The 15587-nt window shown below is 40.9% G+C and overlaps 1 protein-coding gene across 2 annotated transcripts in view; it reads right to left on the bottom strand.

Annotated features, from left to right (window-relative positions):
• The window catches only part of ALDH1L2 (aldehyde dehydrogenase 1 family member L2), a 61206-nt gene that overhangs the window by 13443 nt on the left and 32176 nt on the right, over positions 1-15587 (bottom strand). Inside the window, exons 11-16 of one of the 2 annotated variants that reach the window (XM_039252883.1) lie at positions 14877-14996; positions 13890-14017; positions 12259-12409; positions 8331-8401; positions 8142-8247; positions 388-475 (exon numbers count right to left, since the gene is read on the bottom strand). In XM_039252883.1, coding sequence (XP_039108814.1) covers positions 388-475; positions 8142-8247; positions 8331-8401; positions 12259-12409; positions 13890-14017; positions 14877-14996 — 664 coding nt within the window. The remainder of the gene's footprint in view (positions 1-387; positions 476-8141; positions 8248-8330; positions 8402-12258; positions 12410-13889; positions 14018-14876; positions 14997-15587) is intronic. The other variant, XM_039252884.1, reaches the window with a different exon arrangement.

The raw sequence follows: 15587 nt of genomic DNA, 5'->3' as shown, positions 1-15587 counted from the left end.
TTTTACGTTTTCTATATTAATTATAAACTGAAAAAATCTACATCATGTCCTTCATGCAATTATCAGCCCCCCAAAAGGTGGGTAAGTCTTGTTTTTTTCCTCTTCCAAGGTAATTTTTAAAAATTGAAACAGGCCACCTTATGGTAGTTTTACCGTGTTGTTCAATTTCTGCTCCTCCCACCCTACTCACCCACCATTATATTTCTATTTTAAGATTGTTAGCACATGGTAAATATATTTACCTTTATGTTAATTATTTGGTAAACTATATGTAGCTTTAATATACTGTAGTTATAAGTCAAGACAAGACTCCAGGGGGAAAATAGCTGCTTAGCTACTCTTGTACTATTCATTAGTTACAGCCAAGTGGGTCCTCTGATGGCTTACCTGAGCCTGGGATAATGTTGATTACCCCCTTTGGAAAGCCTGCTTTAACGGAGAGCTCAGCAAACTTCAAAGCAGTCAAGGGCGTGACCTGAGCGGAGGCAGACCACAGTTACCTTCTCCAGACCCTGTCTGGTCCTTTAGAATAGTATCCTGCTTCTTCTTTCTGGTCGTTTTAGTTTTTCTTTTATTTTGACATAATTTCAGACTTACAGCGAAGTTGCAAAAACAGTAAAAAGAGTTCCTATATATCCATCACCCAGATGTCTCAAATGTTAACATACTACATTTGCCTTATCTTCTTTTTCTCTTTATTTTTCTCTGAACTGTGGAAGAGCGAGACATAGATATGCCCTTTTACCTGTAAATACTTTTGTGTGCATTTCCAGAAACGAGACATAGATATGCCCTTTTACCTGTAAATACTTTTGTGTGCATTTCCAGAAACAAAGAGCTCTTTTACATAACCACAGCACAAAATCAGGAAATGAACATCTCCTTAGAAACCCTTATTCACCCACCTTATTCAGTTTTCACCAATTGTCCCAGTAATGCGCGTTATAGAAAAAGGAAATCCTAGATCATTCATGGGCTTTCCATGTCTGTAGTCTCCTTTAATCTGGGAGAGTTTCTGAGTTTTCTTTTATATTTCATTTCACTGACATTTTTTATAAGCGCAGGCTAGTTATTTTGGACAATGCCCCTTCATCTGGCTCTGTCTGCTGTTTCCTCATGATTCGATTCAGGTTGTGCACTTGTTCAAGTGCAGGAACTTTGGCAAGAACATCACAGGAGTGATGCTGAGTTCTCAGGGCACCATCTCTGGGGACACGCGCTATCAAATAGCCCCAATATTAGAAATGTTAATTTTAATCATTTGGTAAAGGGGGTCTGCCCGGTTTCATCACTGTGAGTTAGTCATTTATACTTTATAGTTAATAAACATTTTGTAGGAAGAGATTTCAAGACTCTTTAAGTATCCATTTACTCCTCCAGCTCCCATCCACTAGTTTTAGAACACACTGATGATTCCTTCCTGGATCAGTTATTAAAAGGATGGCTGCCAGATGGTGATTTTCTATCATTCCTTCCACATGCATTGGTTGGCTTTCCACTTTAAGAGCTTTCCCTTCTCTGCAGTTAATTAATTAATCCATGTACATTCATAGATTCTAACTTTATTCAATAAGCTACAGTGTTTTACTATTGTTATTTCTTTTGATGTTCAAATCGTTCCAGATTTGGCTGATAGAAACCCCTTTAGGATAGCTGTTGTATCTTTCTTTTTTTTTTTTTTTAAATTAATTGATTTATTTTAAGAGAGAGAGAGAGAGTGGGAGAGGGAGAGGGGCAGAGAGAGAAGGAGAGAAAGAATCCCAGCAGGCTCTGTGCTGTCACTGCAGAGCCCAATGGGGGCTCGATCTCATGAACCATGAGATCATGACCTGGTTGGAAATCAAGAGTCAGATGCTTAACCCACTGAGCTGCCCAGGCTCCCCTGTTGTGTCTTTCTAACATGTCCCTATCATTCTTTGAACGTTTTCATGCTTTGACTCAATAAGATGTTCCAAGCACATTGTATTTTCCCTGTTTCAGCCATTTCTTCAAGAAGCCCAGATTTCTTTCAGTGAATAATAGTATTTAAAAATTATGATATAATGGGAAATATTTATTGGGTCTCTGTCTCTGGTTCCTGGCACACAGTTTCTAAAACCCTTGGAATCTCTGGTATGAACAGTGTCTTTTGTATATTTATGACATGACTGGTAGCTGGGGACCCTTTGGTAGTTTTAGGATGGAGTCTGGTCACCAGAAGGACCAAGCCATGATTAAACCATTGGAAGTTTCATCCTGACCTTGGGGAGGTAGGTGGGGCTTGCTATTTAGTTCAGTCACCAAGAGAGCTTCTAGGCTGGCAAACGCATCTATGTGATGGGAGACTGGTACACCTGAACTCCACAGCCTGAGCTCCTGTGCTCATGATCCTTCCAGACCTCAACCTTTTCATCTGACTGTTGATTTTTATCCTTTATATTAGAGTCACAGTAAATAAAGTGTCTTCCTGAATTCCGTAAGCCATTGAAGCAAATCACACCTGAGGAGGGTGTCATGGAAACCAGCTGGTCAGAAGTACAGGAGGCCCAGGGTTCACACCTGCCGTCTGAAGTGGAGGCAGTCTAGTGAGACTGACTGAGCCCTTCACCTGTGGGGACTGTGCTAAAGCTCCAGGTAGCTAGTGTCAGAACTGACTTGAATTGTGGAACACCCAGCTGGTGTCCAGAGAGTTAAAGAATAGGTTGGTACGGGGGGAAGAAAAACCCCACACATTTGGTGTCAAAAGGGCTGTGAGTAAAAATACTTCAGAATTTTAGAAGCCAAGATCTGGACACTATAGAGGTGTTGTTGCTTCTAGGTCTTCTCGGGAGACAGAACAGCTATATGTTCACTCATACATACATATGTCTGTATCTATCTGTCTGTATGTCTGTATCTATCTTCCTACCCATCATCTATCCCCACATATACCTATATCCATTTCTTCATCTCTCTATCTAAATATATATTAAAACTCATGAGTTTGTGAATACCTCCATCCAAAATCTCAGGGTTCATTCAATCTTTTCGCCTTTTCATGTATGTAACTCTCTTCTCCAACACTGAGACACATGGCTTCCAACAGTCACAAAACATTTACAGATTTGCTCAATCCTTAAATGTACAGAAAACAATTTGAGAATTATTAAGCTATGTCCCTATGAAAAAGAAGCCTACTAACTAGAGTTCTATACTTATTTACAGTGATTTTGCCCTTCGACTGAGGGCACATAGTCCAAATGTCTCTCAAAAGGTACTTGGATTAATGTTTCCTCACTCCCCTCAATGGGACCATGAGGGGATTGAAATATGCCATTGAAATATGGCTTAATGTGTTTGTTTTTATTTGTATTCAATTTTAGTGGTTTTGCCCCATCTGGGTTGATTATATTTCTTTTCTTTCTTGGCTTGTTTGTTGTCACAGTGGACTATGGGAAATATGCTTCCAAAAGTGAGGAATATACAAGAGGGACAGTCAGAGAAGTGTCATTCCCTGCTCCCCTTCCCTCTATCTCTTCCAGCCAGTCTCCTGATAGCCTGTAGATAATCAACTTCTTTAGTCTACGGTGTCTCCTTCCTATGTTTCTCTTGTTCAAATGAACGGATACGTATCTTCTTACTTTCCCTCATTTTTTACACAAAGATGGCATAATAGATCCTCACTTTTAACATCGATTACAGCAATGCATAACTCAGGAGCAAAATGAAAGTCATTATTTCCACTCTCTTAAAAACCAATGCTGACTAGGCCTCGTTAGTGTAGTCCCAATGAATGGAGTGTGCAGGAAGATTCGTGGAGGTGTGAAAAGAGAACAGTAGAGCTTCTATTTACATATTCTAACAGACAAAGATATGCAGCAAGTCAAACACAACTAACATTTATTATATGGCTGGATAATGATACTCTCACTCTGTCTGAATGAAGGCCAGAAGGTCATGCGTCATAAAGGTGTGTCCAAGAAAGAATGGGAATTCACAAGGCCAAGGGAATGACAGTGATTTCCCCATTTGCTCATTTGCTTTCAGAATATTGCCACATGTTGAAGTTTATAGGCCTGGTTACATGGATTCACAGACTATATACTGTTATATATTATTACTGTAGCTAACCCAACGTTCATAAAACAAGTGGCTAAAAAAGAAACTGCATAACAAATAATAAATAATACTACCAAGGCAACAGGCAAACAACAAGCAAAAGGCAGGGCTAACACTTTCCTTCTAGCAACACGTCCACTGCAGTAATCTGGTGAGGTTTAAAGACTGGCGATCTCATTAAACTCAATGAGAAATTGGCCTCAAATATTTGAAATCATCAAGAAGATATCCAAAACGGTAGATTTACATATACTCCAGTTTAAGATGATCCTAGCCCAAAGGGTATATTATTATGACTTTGCATGAAATCACGATTAGAAAGACATTTAAAAACTAAGGACCCTGGATTAATGGTAGTTCTTTTTAAGGAAGAACAAAAAGATTTTTATACCATTAATAAATAAAACAAATGGTTTTGTCTTTATCTCTTCCCTTTTCATTTCTATTGGCTTGCTTCCATTTGGCTGCTCAGTTCTCCCAGCAGGACTATTGATTTAAATGATATATAGGAAAGCATCTAGCAGTGTTCTGGGCAAGAGTAGGTCGTTGCTAATGCTCTTATTACATTAATAAAGTGGTTGTAATCTGTTAGACCTGGACCAGTCCAGGCCACAGGAATCTGTACCTTCCTTTCGGGTTCAAGGGAAAGGGCCACCTGATTCACTCCTCTTGACATTCACACAAGGCCTTAATACTGGAAATGGTTTCATACTGTCATTATGTGATAGTATACAATAAAATAAAAAGATATCAGGGTGCCTGGGTGGCTCAGTCAGTTAAGTATCTGACTCTTGGTTTCAGCTTGGGTCATGATCTTACGGTTCATGAATTCAAGCTCTGCACTAGGCTCTGAGCTGCCAGTGTGGAACCTGCTTGGGATTCTCTCTCTCTCTCTCTCTCTCTCTCTCTCTCCCTCTCTCTACCCCTCCCTCTCTCTCTCAGAATAAATAAGCAAACTTAAAAAATAGAAATAAAAAGACATCTACAACAGAACAACAATAGCTTTGGGTGTTTTATTTACAAGATTAAAATTATCATTGGGGTGCCTGGGTGGCTCAGTTGGTTGAGCGTCTGACTTTGGCTCAGGCCATGATCTCACAGTTTGTGGGTTTGTGCCCCATGCCAGGCTCTGTGATGACAGCTCAGAGCCTGAAGCCTGCTTCAGATTCTCTGTCTCCCTTTCTCTCTGCTCCTCCTCCACTCACACTCTGTCTCTCTCTCAAAAATAATAAACATTAAAAAAGATTAAAATTATCATCAGTCATTAAACTGTCAGGTTTTTTTAAAGTTTTTTTTTTAATGTATTTATTTTTGAGAGAGAGAGGGAAAGAGAGAATCCCAAGCAGGCTCTGTGCCGAGAGCGCAGAACCCAATGTGGGGCTCAATCCCACAAACCGTGAGATCACGACCTGAGCTGAAATCGAGTTGGACGCTTAACCAACTGAGCCACCCAGGCACCCATAAACTGTCAGTTTTAAGTTGTAGATGGAGTCAGACTGTAATTTCCATGGGAATAGAAACTTTGTGCATCTTTGTCTTACAGATGCCTGACAATTAGCATGCCCTCAATGAATGTTCATAATTTTTGAACATTATATACAATATTGAAATTCTTCACTACTTAGCACTCTCATAGGATACCATTTAGTGATTTTCAATGCTGATCGTATCTTAGAAATAAATGTGAAGCTTTCAAGCAATACTAGTTCCTTGGCTCCAAACTAGACCAAGTATATCAGCAACTCTGTCAAGGGGGCCCAGGCAGCAGTATTTGAAAATGAGAACTTCAGGTGGTTCTAATGCGTGGCCAGGATTGAGCCCCCCAGGCTAGGTTATCTGCCTCTCTCCACTCTGCGAGCTTCCTGCTGTTCAATGAGTCATGCTACCTGGGGACATGGCACTCCTGTAGCATGCTGGAGAATTGGTCCCATTTCTGCGGAAGCATTTGTCATGTCTATCACACAAATACATGTGTCTGTGAGTGATTCGGCTCTCAGAAACATAACCTTTAAATATACTTGCACATGTGCATGATGCCATATTTACAATGGTGATAACTGTAGCACAGTTTATAATACCCAAAGGGCAGGGGTGCCTGGGTGGCTCAGTCAGTTAAGCATCTGACTCTTGATTTTGGCTCAGGTCATGATCTCACGAGATCGTGAGTTGGAGCCTTGCCACAGACTCTGCACTGATAGCCAGCTTGGGATTCTCTCTGCCTCTCTCTCTCTCTCTCTGTCTCTCTCTCTCTCTCTTTCTCTCTCTAAAACAAATAAGTAAGGGTACATGAGTGGCTCAGTAGGTTAAGCATCTAACTTTAGCTTGGGTCATGATCTCACAGTTTGTAAGTTCAAGCCCTGTATTGGGCTCTGTGCTGTTGGCGCAGAGCCTGCTTTGGATCCTCTGTCTCCCTCTCTCTCTGCCCCTCCCACACACACTCTCCCTCTCTCTCAAAAATAAACAAACATTAAAAAAATAAATAAACATGTTAAAATATGTTTAATTAAAAAAATTTTTAGTGTTTTATTATCCATTTTTGAGTGAGAAAAAGACAGAGTGTGAGTGGGGAAAGGGCAGAGAGAGAGAGAAGGAGGGAGACACAGAATCCAAACCAGGCTCCAGGCTCCGAGCTGTCAGCACAGAGCCCAACGTGGGGCTCGAACCCACAAACCATGAGATCATGATGTGAATCAGATGCTTAATGGACTGAACCACCCAGGTGCCCCAATAAATAAACATTTTTTAAGAATGAAATGAAATTGTTTCTAACAAGCAAACCAAGATGGCTGTGGTCACTATGACTAAGTAGTAATGCCAAATGAAACTAATTTCTTAAGTTCTAGAAGAAGAAATAAAAGGAGAGCCGATATATAATGAGCTGTAAATCCTTCTAGAATAACGATCAAGTTTTCTCTGTGACTTATGCACCTCAGAATGTCAACTCCTGGTCACTTTTACATACTCAGTGCTCAGCCAGGTATTAAATTGGCTACCATATTCTTTCCCCTGAAAAGCTACTGTAGCATTAAAAGATTTTTTAAAGAACTCTATCGTTTGAATTATTATTTTTTATCATTTTTTGTTATCCAATATACATATCCTTACAGTTGCTACAATTAGGTATATCCTTTTGCATCCCTTTCCTTCATCTTCCAAATCTTTACAATATTTTTAGTAACTAAAATTTGAATCCCTATATAATACTTTTTCCTTTTTTTTTTTTTTTAAATGTTTTATTTATTTCTAGGAGAGAGAGAGAGACAGCGTGAGCAGGGGAGGGTCAGAGAGAGAGGAAGTGACAGACTCTGAAACAGGCTCCAGGCTCTGAGCTGGCAGTCAGCACAGAGCCCGACGCGGGGCTCGAACCCACGAGCCGCGAGATCATGACCCAAGTGAAAGTCGGACGCTTAACCGACTAAGCCACCCAGGCGCCCCTAATACTTTTTCTTTTGATGTCTTATAGTTACTCTAAATAATTCTCTAATCATTGGGCATTTGGAATTTGGCAAGAATTAGATTCGCTCATAGAAATTCAATGGATTTCACCAAGTAACCCTATGCTTGCTTCCCTTGTCATGGAAATTTTAAATCGTGGGGTATCCATGGGGTACATTAGGCAGCCATTAAAAATGAAAATTTAGGGCATCTGAGAGGCTCAGTTAGTTGTGTGCGGCTCTTGGTTTCAGCTCAGGTCATGATCTTGCAGTTTTGTGGGTTCAAGCCCTGCATCAGGCTCTGCACTGACACCGCAGAGCCTGCTTGGGATTCTCTCATTCTCTCTCTCTCTCTCTCTCTCTCTCTCTCACACACACACACACACACACACACACACCCTCTCCTTGCCCCTCCCCCACTCACCCTGTCTCTGTCTCTCTCAAAATAAATAAACTTTAAGAAAAATGAAGATTTACCTAATATGAAAAGATGCCCATCCATGATGCCTTTGAAGATGTTACGATATACAATCTCATTTTTGTTGGAAGACATCATGTTTATAAACACGTATCTCTGTTTTCAAGTAAATAGGAGAGAATGAGCTTCAGCCCTGGCTCTTCGCATCTCACCTGCGCCGGCTTGAGCACTAAGGTGTTGCCTGCTGCCAGACACGCGGCACTCTTCCACGCCAGCATCATCAGTGGGTAATTCCAGGGGATGATAATGGCACAGACCCTGCCGAGGCAGAAAGATGACATCTTTAGTTGTCTCCAACCGACACAACTCGCCCCAGTCACCCGCGCGCTTCCTTGTCTCACCCAAGAGGCTCCTTCTTGGTGAAGGTCAGATTGCGATTTGGACGGGCCTGGCTGATTGGAATGGTAGAACCCTAAAGAGGAAAAACGAAGGTTGATACTTATTTCACTAATTGAAATGGGTAAATCCAATCGCAAGGAATCCACTTTCTGCCCACCATTATTACTTTTTCTTAGCTGGTATAAAAAGGCAGTGTTCAATTTATAAGAATATATAATATATAAGAAATATATTCATACCAGAAAAAGGAGCTGGTATTTCTTTTTTTTTTTTTTTTTTACAAATAGTTTATTGTCAAATTAGTTTCTACATAACACTCAGTGCTCATCCCCAAAGTGCCCTCCTCCATGCCCATCCCTCCTCCCCCCCACATCCATCAGTCCTCAGTTTTTGTCAGCATTCAAGAGTCTCTCATGGTTTGCCTCTCTCCCTTTCCCCCACCATTTCCGCCCTTCTTCTCCCCCTTGTTCCTCCGTCAAGTTCCTCCTAATCCTCCTATACGTGCAAACATATGATATTTGTCCTTCTCTGCCTGACTTATTTCGCTCAGCATAACACCCTCAAGGTCCATCCATGTTGCTACACATGGCCAGATTTCATTCTTTCTCATTGCCATGTAGTATTCCATGGTATAGATAAACCACATCTTCTTGATCCATTCGTCTGTTGATGGACACGTAGGCTCTTTCCATGTTTTAGCTATTGTGGAGAGTGCTGCTATGAACATTGGGGTACATGTGCTCCTATGCCTCAAGGAGCTGGTATTTCTTTCTGGAGAGAATGTAAGACACAGGAGAATAAACATAATTCTATCTATCTATCTACCTACCTACCTACCTACCTATTAAACATAGTTCTAATTTAGTTACCTCCATTCCCAACTTCTTGCCATGGCAGAGAATATTAATTGTGTACCCAATAGCCGTTCTTACCTCTGTCCTTATATTAATAATGGTGATATGGTTTGTGAGTTCGAGCCTTGCATTGGGCTCTGCACTGACAGTGCAGAGTCTGCTTGGAATTCCCTTCCTCTGTCTCTCCTTCTGCTTCTACCCCGCTTGCGTGCTCTGTCTCTCAGAAATAAATAAGCTTTATTTTAAAAAATTGTTTTAATGCTTTTATTTTATTTCTGAGAGATAGAGACAGTGGGATCAGGGGAGAGTCAGAGAGAGAGGGAGATACAGAATCTGAAACAAGCTCCAGGCCCTGAGCTAGCTGTTAGCACAGAGCCTAACGCAGGGCTCGAACCCACAAACTGTGAGATCATGACCTGAGCCAAAGTTGGACACTTAACCAACTGAGCCAGCAAGGCGCCCCAACTTTATTTAAAGAAAATAATGGTGAGGGGCACCTGGGTGGCTCAGTCAGTTAAGCATCTGACTTTGGCTCAGGTCATGATTTCACAGTTCATTAGTTCGAGCCCCGCGTCAGGCTCTGTGCTGACAGCCAGAGCCTGGAGCCTGCCTTGGATTCTGTGTCTCCCTTTCCCTCTCTCTGCTCCTCCCCCACTCACACTCTGTCTCTCTTTCTCAAAAATAAACATTAAATTTCTTAATGTTATTTATCTCCAATTTTTTGTAATGTTTATTTTTGAGAGAGAGAGAGAGAGAGTGTGAACCGGGAGTGGGGGAGGTGCAGAACGAGGGAGTCACAGAATCTGAAGCAGGCTCCAGTCAGAGCCTGATGCAGGGCTCCAACTCAGGAGCAGTGAGATCATGACCTGAGCTGAAGTCGGACGCTTAACCAACTGAGCCACCTAGGTGCCCCTAAACATTAAAAAAAAAAAAAAAACAACTAAAATAATGGTGATAGCCATGTGCCCAGATAAAATACTATTTTCCAGTTTCTAGGGCAGACAGGGATGGTCAATGGAAGATGTAAGCACCAGGCATTGGAAGGGGAATGCTCTTTACAGTAGGCTGGCTCAGCTCTGACACAGGCTCTTTTACCTACCCGCCCCCCTTCTTCCTGCTCAGATTGTCACTGAAATGTCCGATACTGCAGTGGTTACTGTGAGACCATGAGACTACCTTAAGGGTGCAGGTTATATGGTACCTTAGTAGGTCTGGTAGAGAGAGAGAGAAGGAGCCTACGTGTCATATACTAGCCCTGACTACTTGCCTGTGTGCCCCTTGAAAATGAGGTAAAAGTGAGGTTCATACTTGAATATCTGTTACGTGCAGCCCAACTTAATCCCAACTAACTCACAACAGTTTTCAACTAAAGTGATTCATTTGTTTGCCACCCATGATAGTATTGCTGTTACTAATTACAGGTGACCATCTCTCATCCAAAATCCTTGGGGCCAAGTGTGTTTTGGGATTGAGAATTATTTGAACTGTAGAGCTATTCAGAAATATTTGAACTATAGTTCAATTATTTGAACTACAGAACTATACAGTTCAACCTTTTATATTATGCATGTACCTTATGTCATATTATTTATGACTCCCAGTAGGGGCTGGAGCAGCTAGCTCCCCATAATCAAACACATGAAAATTAGAATATTTATTTAATGAAGCATATGAATATTTCCTCTAAGTGAGATAAATATAAATTACAAATAGAGTCATGTTGGTTCAGGTCAGCTTTTGGCAACAAATGAGTTTGAGCCACTCAAGCCAATTAATGGTTAGGTTTCAAGTATTTTTTTTTAAGTTTATCTATTTATTTTGAGAGTGTGTGTGGCGGGGGAGGGGGCAGAGAGAGAGGGAGACAGAGAATCCCAAGCAGGCGCCGCACTGTCAGCACAGAGCCCAATGCAGGGCTCCAACCCACAACCGTGAGATCATGACCTGAGCCAAAATCAAGAGTCAGATGCTTAATTGACTGAGCCACCCAGGCATGTCAGGTTTTAGAGCTCTTCGGATTTGATAATAAAGGATAAAGTATGGACCTGAATCTCCACTATGAAATACTTAACATCTGTATGACTTTGTCATTGGAAAATAATAAAGTCTACATTTATGCTCAAGTCCTAGTCTGTTGCAAACTTGTTTCCAAGCCTCACTGCCTGACCTGCAGGGTATGTATTATTGTGACCATATTACAGATGAGGAAGGGAAGGCTTAGAGAGAGCAAATAACTTGAACAACATTAGCTGGTACGTGCAAATCTGACACTTGGACCCAGGTCTCTCTTACTCTATGTTAATAATGGTCACAGCAACTCACCCAAATAAAATACTGTTTTCCAGTCTTCTTAGCAGATAGAGAAGGCCAATAGGAGACATAAGTGCAAGGGAGGTTGGGAATGCTTTGTAAGCTCTTTTATCTTCCTATCCCTTCCCCACTTCCTCCTTCTTGTGCCCAGCTAGTGCTGCAGTGGTTGTCATGAGCCTATGAGCAGCACGCACACTGCTCTGTGGCATGAGCCTTACCTTTACCCTTCATACCCCCGGTGCTGGGGTCAAGTGCAGCTGCCCACTTCTCATCATACATGTGCTATTTACTTTCTTATGATAAATAGAGAAAGGAAATATTTATTGTACCCATGTCTCAGAAAACGATTTTCCTTACACCCAGCCTACTTAGACAATGTATGTTAGCTCTCTGGCTTTTGTAGGCATTTGAGTTCTCAATCTCTCCATGACACCCTAGATGTCCAGACTACCAGGTGCCTGTAAGAGATATTATAGTAAAGTACAAAACACGTCATGAGACTTTAGTTCAGAAAATCTTGAGTTCAAATTCTAGCTCTATGGTTTACTCACAATGTGACCTTACGTCAGTCATTTGCTGTCCTCAAGCCTCTGTTTCCTTACCTGTAACAAGGGACAATAGCTATCTACCTACCACAGGTGATTGTTACAAGGAGGAGACAAGAAAACCCAAGAGAAGCCCGTAAAGCAGTGTCTTTACAAACTATTGAATGTTCAGCCCTTTTCCTTTTGAAATGATCTCTGTGGAGTCAAAGAACATTTGTGCTCACCTGAATTTTGTCACACCAGCCAGCAAAATATCTGAATGTTTGCACAGACATTCCAATGTGAGTCTTCAGAGCCAGGGTATAGACAGCCCCTGAATCAAGGGCTTCGATGGTGGCCAGCTCCTCCTGGTTCTCTTCCAGCAGGTCTGCAAGTCTGTATGGTCAGTGAAAGGAGCTCATTCAATGAATATGGACTGAGCACCTATTATCTATAAGGTACCATCCTGAGGGCTGAGAATTCAGAGGTGAACACACAGGACCAGGTCTTTGTCCTCACAGAGAATACGGTCCAGCAGGGAAGACATTAAACAAATCATTTCATAAATAATTTGTTTCAGGAATTACAAGAAAAGCAGCAGAGGGTGTGGGAAGCCTGTACCATTGGCCTCATCGATGTATAAGAAACAGAACAGTGGTTGAGCCCCGGTAAGAGGAGGAGATCAATGACAGAAAACAGTGGGAATGTGACTAGTTCACGAATATGCAAGGAGATGTTAGAGAGTACAACCCATGAGAATCCATGAACACGAGGCTTTCTTGCTGGTATAGAAATGCTTCCAACGCTAACTGAAGAGACAAGATAGAAATACCCGGGATGAATTACAGACACTACAACAGGTTTCTGGTAGGTGTCTAGTTTCTATAGGGAGATAAGTATAGGATTGTCTCGTGACTCTGATATAGTCGATCCTGTGTTCCCTTCACCATTTGTTTTCTTTCCATCCCTCAGTGGTTTTTGTGTTGTTCCTTTTGGACCGTTCTAAAGTTGGGCTCGAAATCGCCCTCCCCTCAATGTTTCTTCCTGATCCTGCTATAAGGGATATTTTGACCAAGGTCAGCTATTTGGCTGTAGGTAAGTAGAAAAGGGAATTTATGTTTGCATCTAATTCATCTTGGCATACTTGGTTACCAATTTATAATACTTTCTAGTATTTTTAAATAGTATTTATAATAGTATTATATTTATAATCGTATTTATAATACTTTCTTATTATTTTTCTTCCTCATTCTTCCTCCCTACAGGTCAGGCTGAGTTAAAATTTGTCATTGAAAACAACAAAGTGCTGCGTATTTCCCATTTGCTCTTCTATGTCTATTCTCCCTACTGCTCTGTGACCTTTATAGACTACATCACCTGGCTCCCGTGCTCTGTCCCCGGGCTTGACTACTGAGAGGCCAGTGGACAGCACCCCCAGAGGAGAAGGTGATTGGGCATTGCATTCCCCAGCTCCCCCACAGATGGCTCAGCAGCTGCCCCCAAATCACTGCAGTGTGGTCTTTGACAGCCACGGATCTTGCCACATTGCACCAGGAGCCCCTTCCACTGTCCTATCTTGGAGTAGTAACAGCTTTCCCCTGCTGCTGCCCCTGCCTAGGTACTTCATTATCCCTTGACCTTGCCTACATCTTTGTAAATCATTTTTAATTGAATTTGTTTTCCTACTGGAACCATGACTCCTCCAAGCAATAATATAAAAATCAGGAACTCACATATATGTAACTTTATAGGATATAAATAACAGAAGATATATAATGGGTGCATACTAGACTATTTTGGGGAAATTTTTAAAATCTTAGCAATGTTAGCCAATATCCAAAGGCAGCAGATCTGTGTTTTTAAAAAAAAAACACACCTGTACATCAATCTTCCTCTTTCTCTTGCATTCATTCTTCCCCATTCGCCATTTTCAAAGGCATCTTTTGCAGCTGCTACTGCTTTATCAACATCCACCAAAGAAGCATAGGATACTTTGCATATTATCTGTTTCAAGATAAGCATAACTAGGTTATAGGTTATTTATATAAAGACATATAAATATGCTTCTTGAAATTAGTATTATATTAATAGGGAAAACAGGGAAATTTTTTTGTAAAACCCAAAGAATTTATGATGGAAAATCAATACGTTCAGTAAGACAGCAAAGAAAAATTTTAAAATGGAGATTGTAAGCTTGAAATTTGGGACTTCTCATGTCACATGACACTATGGAAAGATACATTTAGGAAGAATATATCTGTTTCTTCTAGTGCCTTGGGGAAGTTGAATTTCTTGCCATGAGCTTGCCAAGTCTGAAAATTCTTTTCTGCACAGAGCTTTATGTGAAGCTGTGCCTCTGATACATATAGGTATAGCTATCTGTCCAAAATAATCATAAATTTTCATTCTATAAAATAGGTGATTATGGTTAGCAACCAGTATTAGAACTGAATAGTTGAAAGAAATACACGGAGTACATTTATTTATAGTAAGCGCTCAGAGGCAAAGTGATAGAATAAAGTAACTTCTTAAGACTACCAGGTTTTAATCTATAAATTAAAACTTCATGGGGGCGCCTGCATGGCTCAGTCGGTTGGGCGGCCAACTTTGGCTCAGGTCATGATCTCACAGTTCATGGGTTCGAGCCTCGCGTCGGACTCTGTGCTGACAGCTAGCTCAGAGCCTGGAGCCTGTTTCAGATTCTGTGTCTCCCTCTTTTTCTGACCCTCCCCTGCTCACACTGTCTCTCTCTCAGAAATTAAAAGAAAAAAAAAGTTAAAAAATAAAAAATAAATAAAATAAAGTCCTTGTATAAAAAAAATTCATGACCAGTGGTCACTGCACATACTAAGTAATTACTCACAGATCCATCTGTTGGGTTGATAGTATCATAGGTCTTTCCATCGTCAGCATCTGTGAACTGTCCATTTATGAAACACTGATGTGGCATTTTCACTGTCATTTCATTGACCTCCTTTGAAACCTAAGATAGAGAATTATAGTAATAGGTTCCGTGGATTTCTCTTCTTATCCACTTGATACCAAATAGCAATAAAGGAGTTTATTTACAAATGCAGCGGGGAGAAGTCATGTCAATAGAATTCCAGTTCCTAGTCTCTAGAAGAGGCAAGCATATGTAAGATTTGGGCCTCACCATGCTCAGGTTGCCACTGAGCCAGGAGGTTAGCGTCTCTGATAACCAAAGTACTCCTGGCTGGGCCTTATAAATATCTCAGATTTTCTTCCTCATACAAGTGAAAGAGAAGCAGAAGACCTGCAGAGCATGGAAACAGCACCATCTAGTGGCAACATTTATGGAGCGCAGACATTGCTTTCCTTTGAATTTCTGAAATTGCCTTTTACATGGGTGCCATTTTAAGTTCTCTTTCCTTAAGTTCCTCCTCATTTTCACTTTCTCTCTTTCTTACAAATGTATTCCCTAAATTCTCTTCTCTATCATTACCTAGCCAGTGAATTTAGGTTAGTCCATTAACTACTATGAATGTGTTTTTTCAACAACAAAAAAGAGTGAATTTAGGTTAGTCTATTAACTACTATGAATGTGTTTTTTCAA

Source organism: Hyaena hyaena, unplaced genomic scaffold, assembly GCF_003009895.1.
Source record: "Hyaena hyaena isolate Hyena2069 unplaced genomic scaffold, ASM300989v1 scaffold_432, whole genome shotgun sequence".
Classification (NCBI taxonomy): Eukaryota; Metazoa; Chordata; class Mammalia; order Carnivora; family Hyaenidae; genus Hyaena; species Hyaena hyaena.
This window is presented reverse-complemented; position numbering and strand designations above follow the sequence as displayed.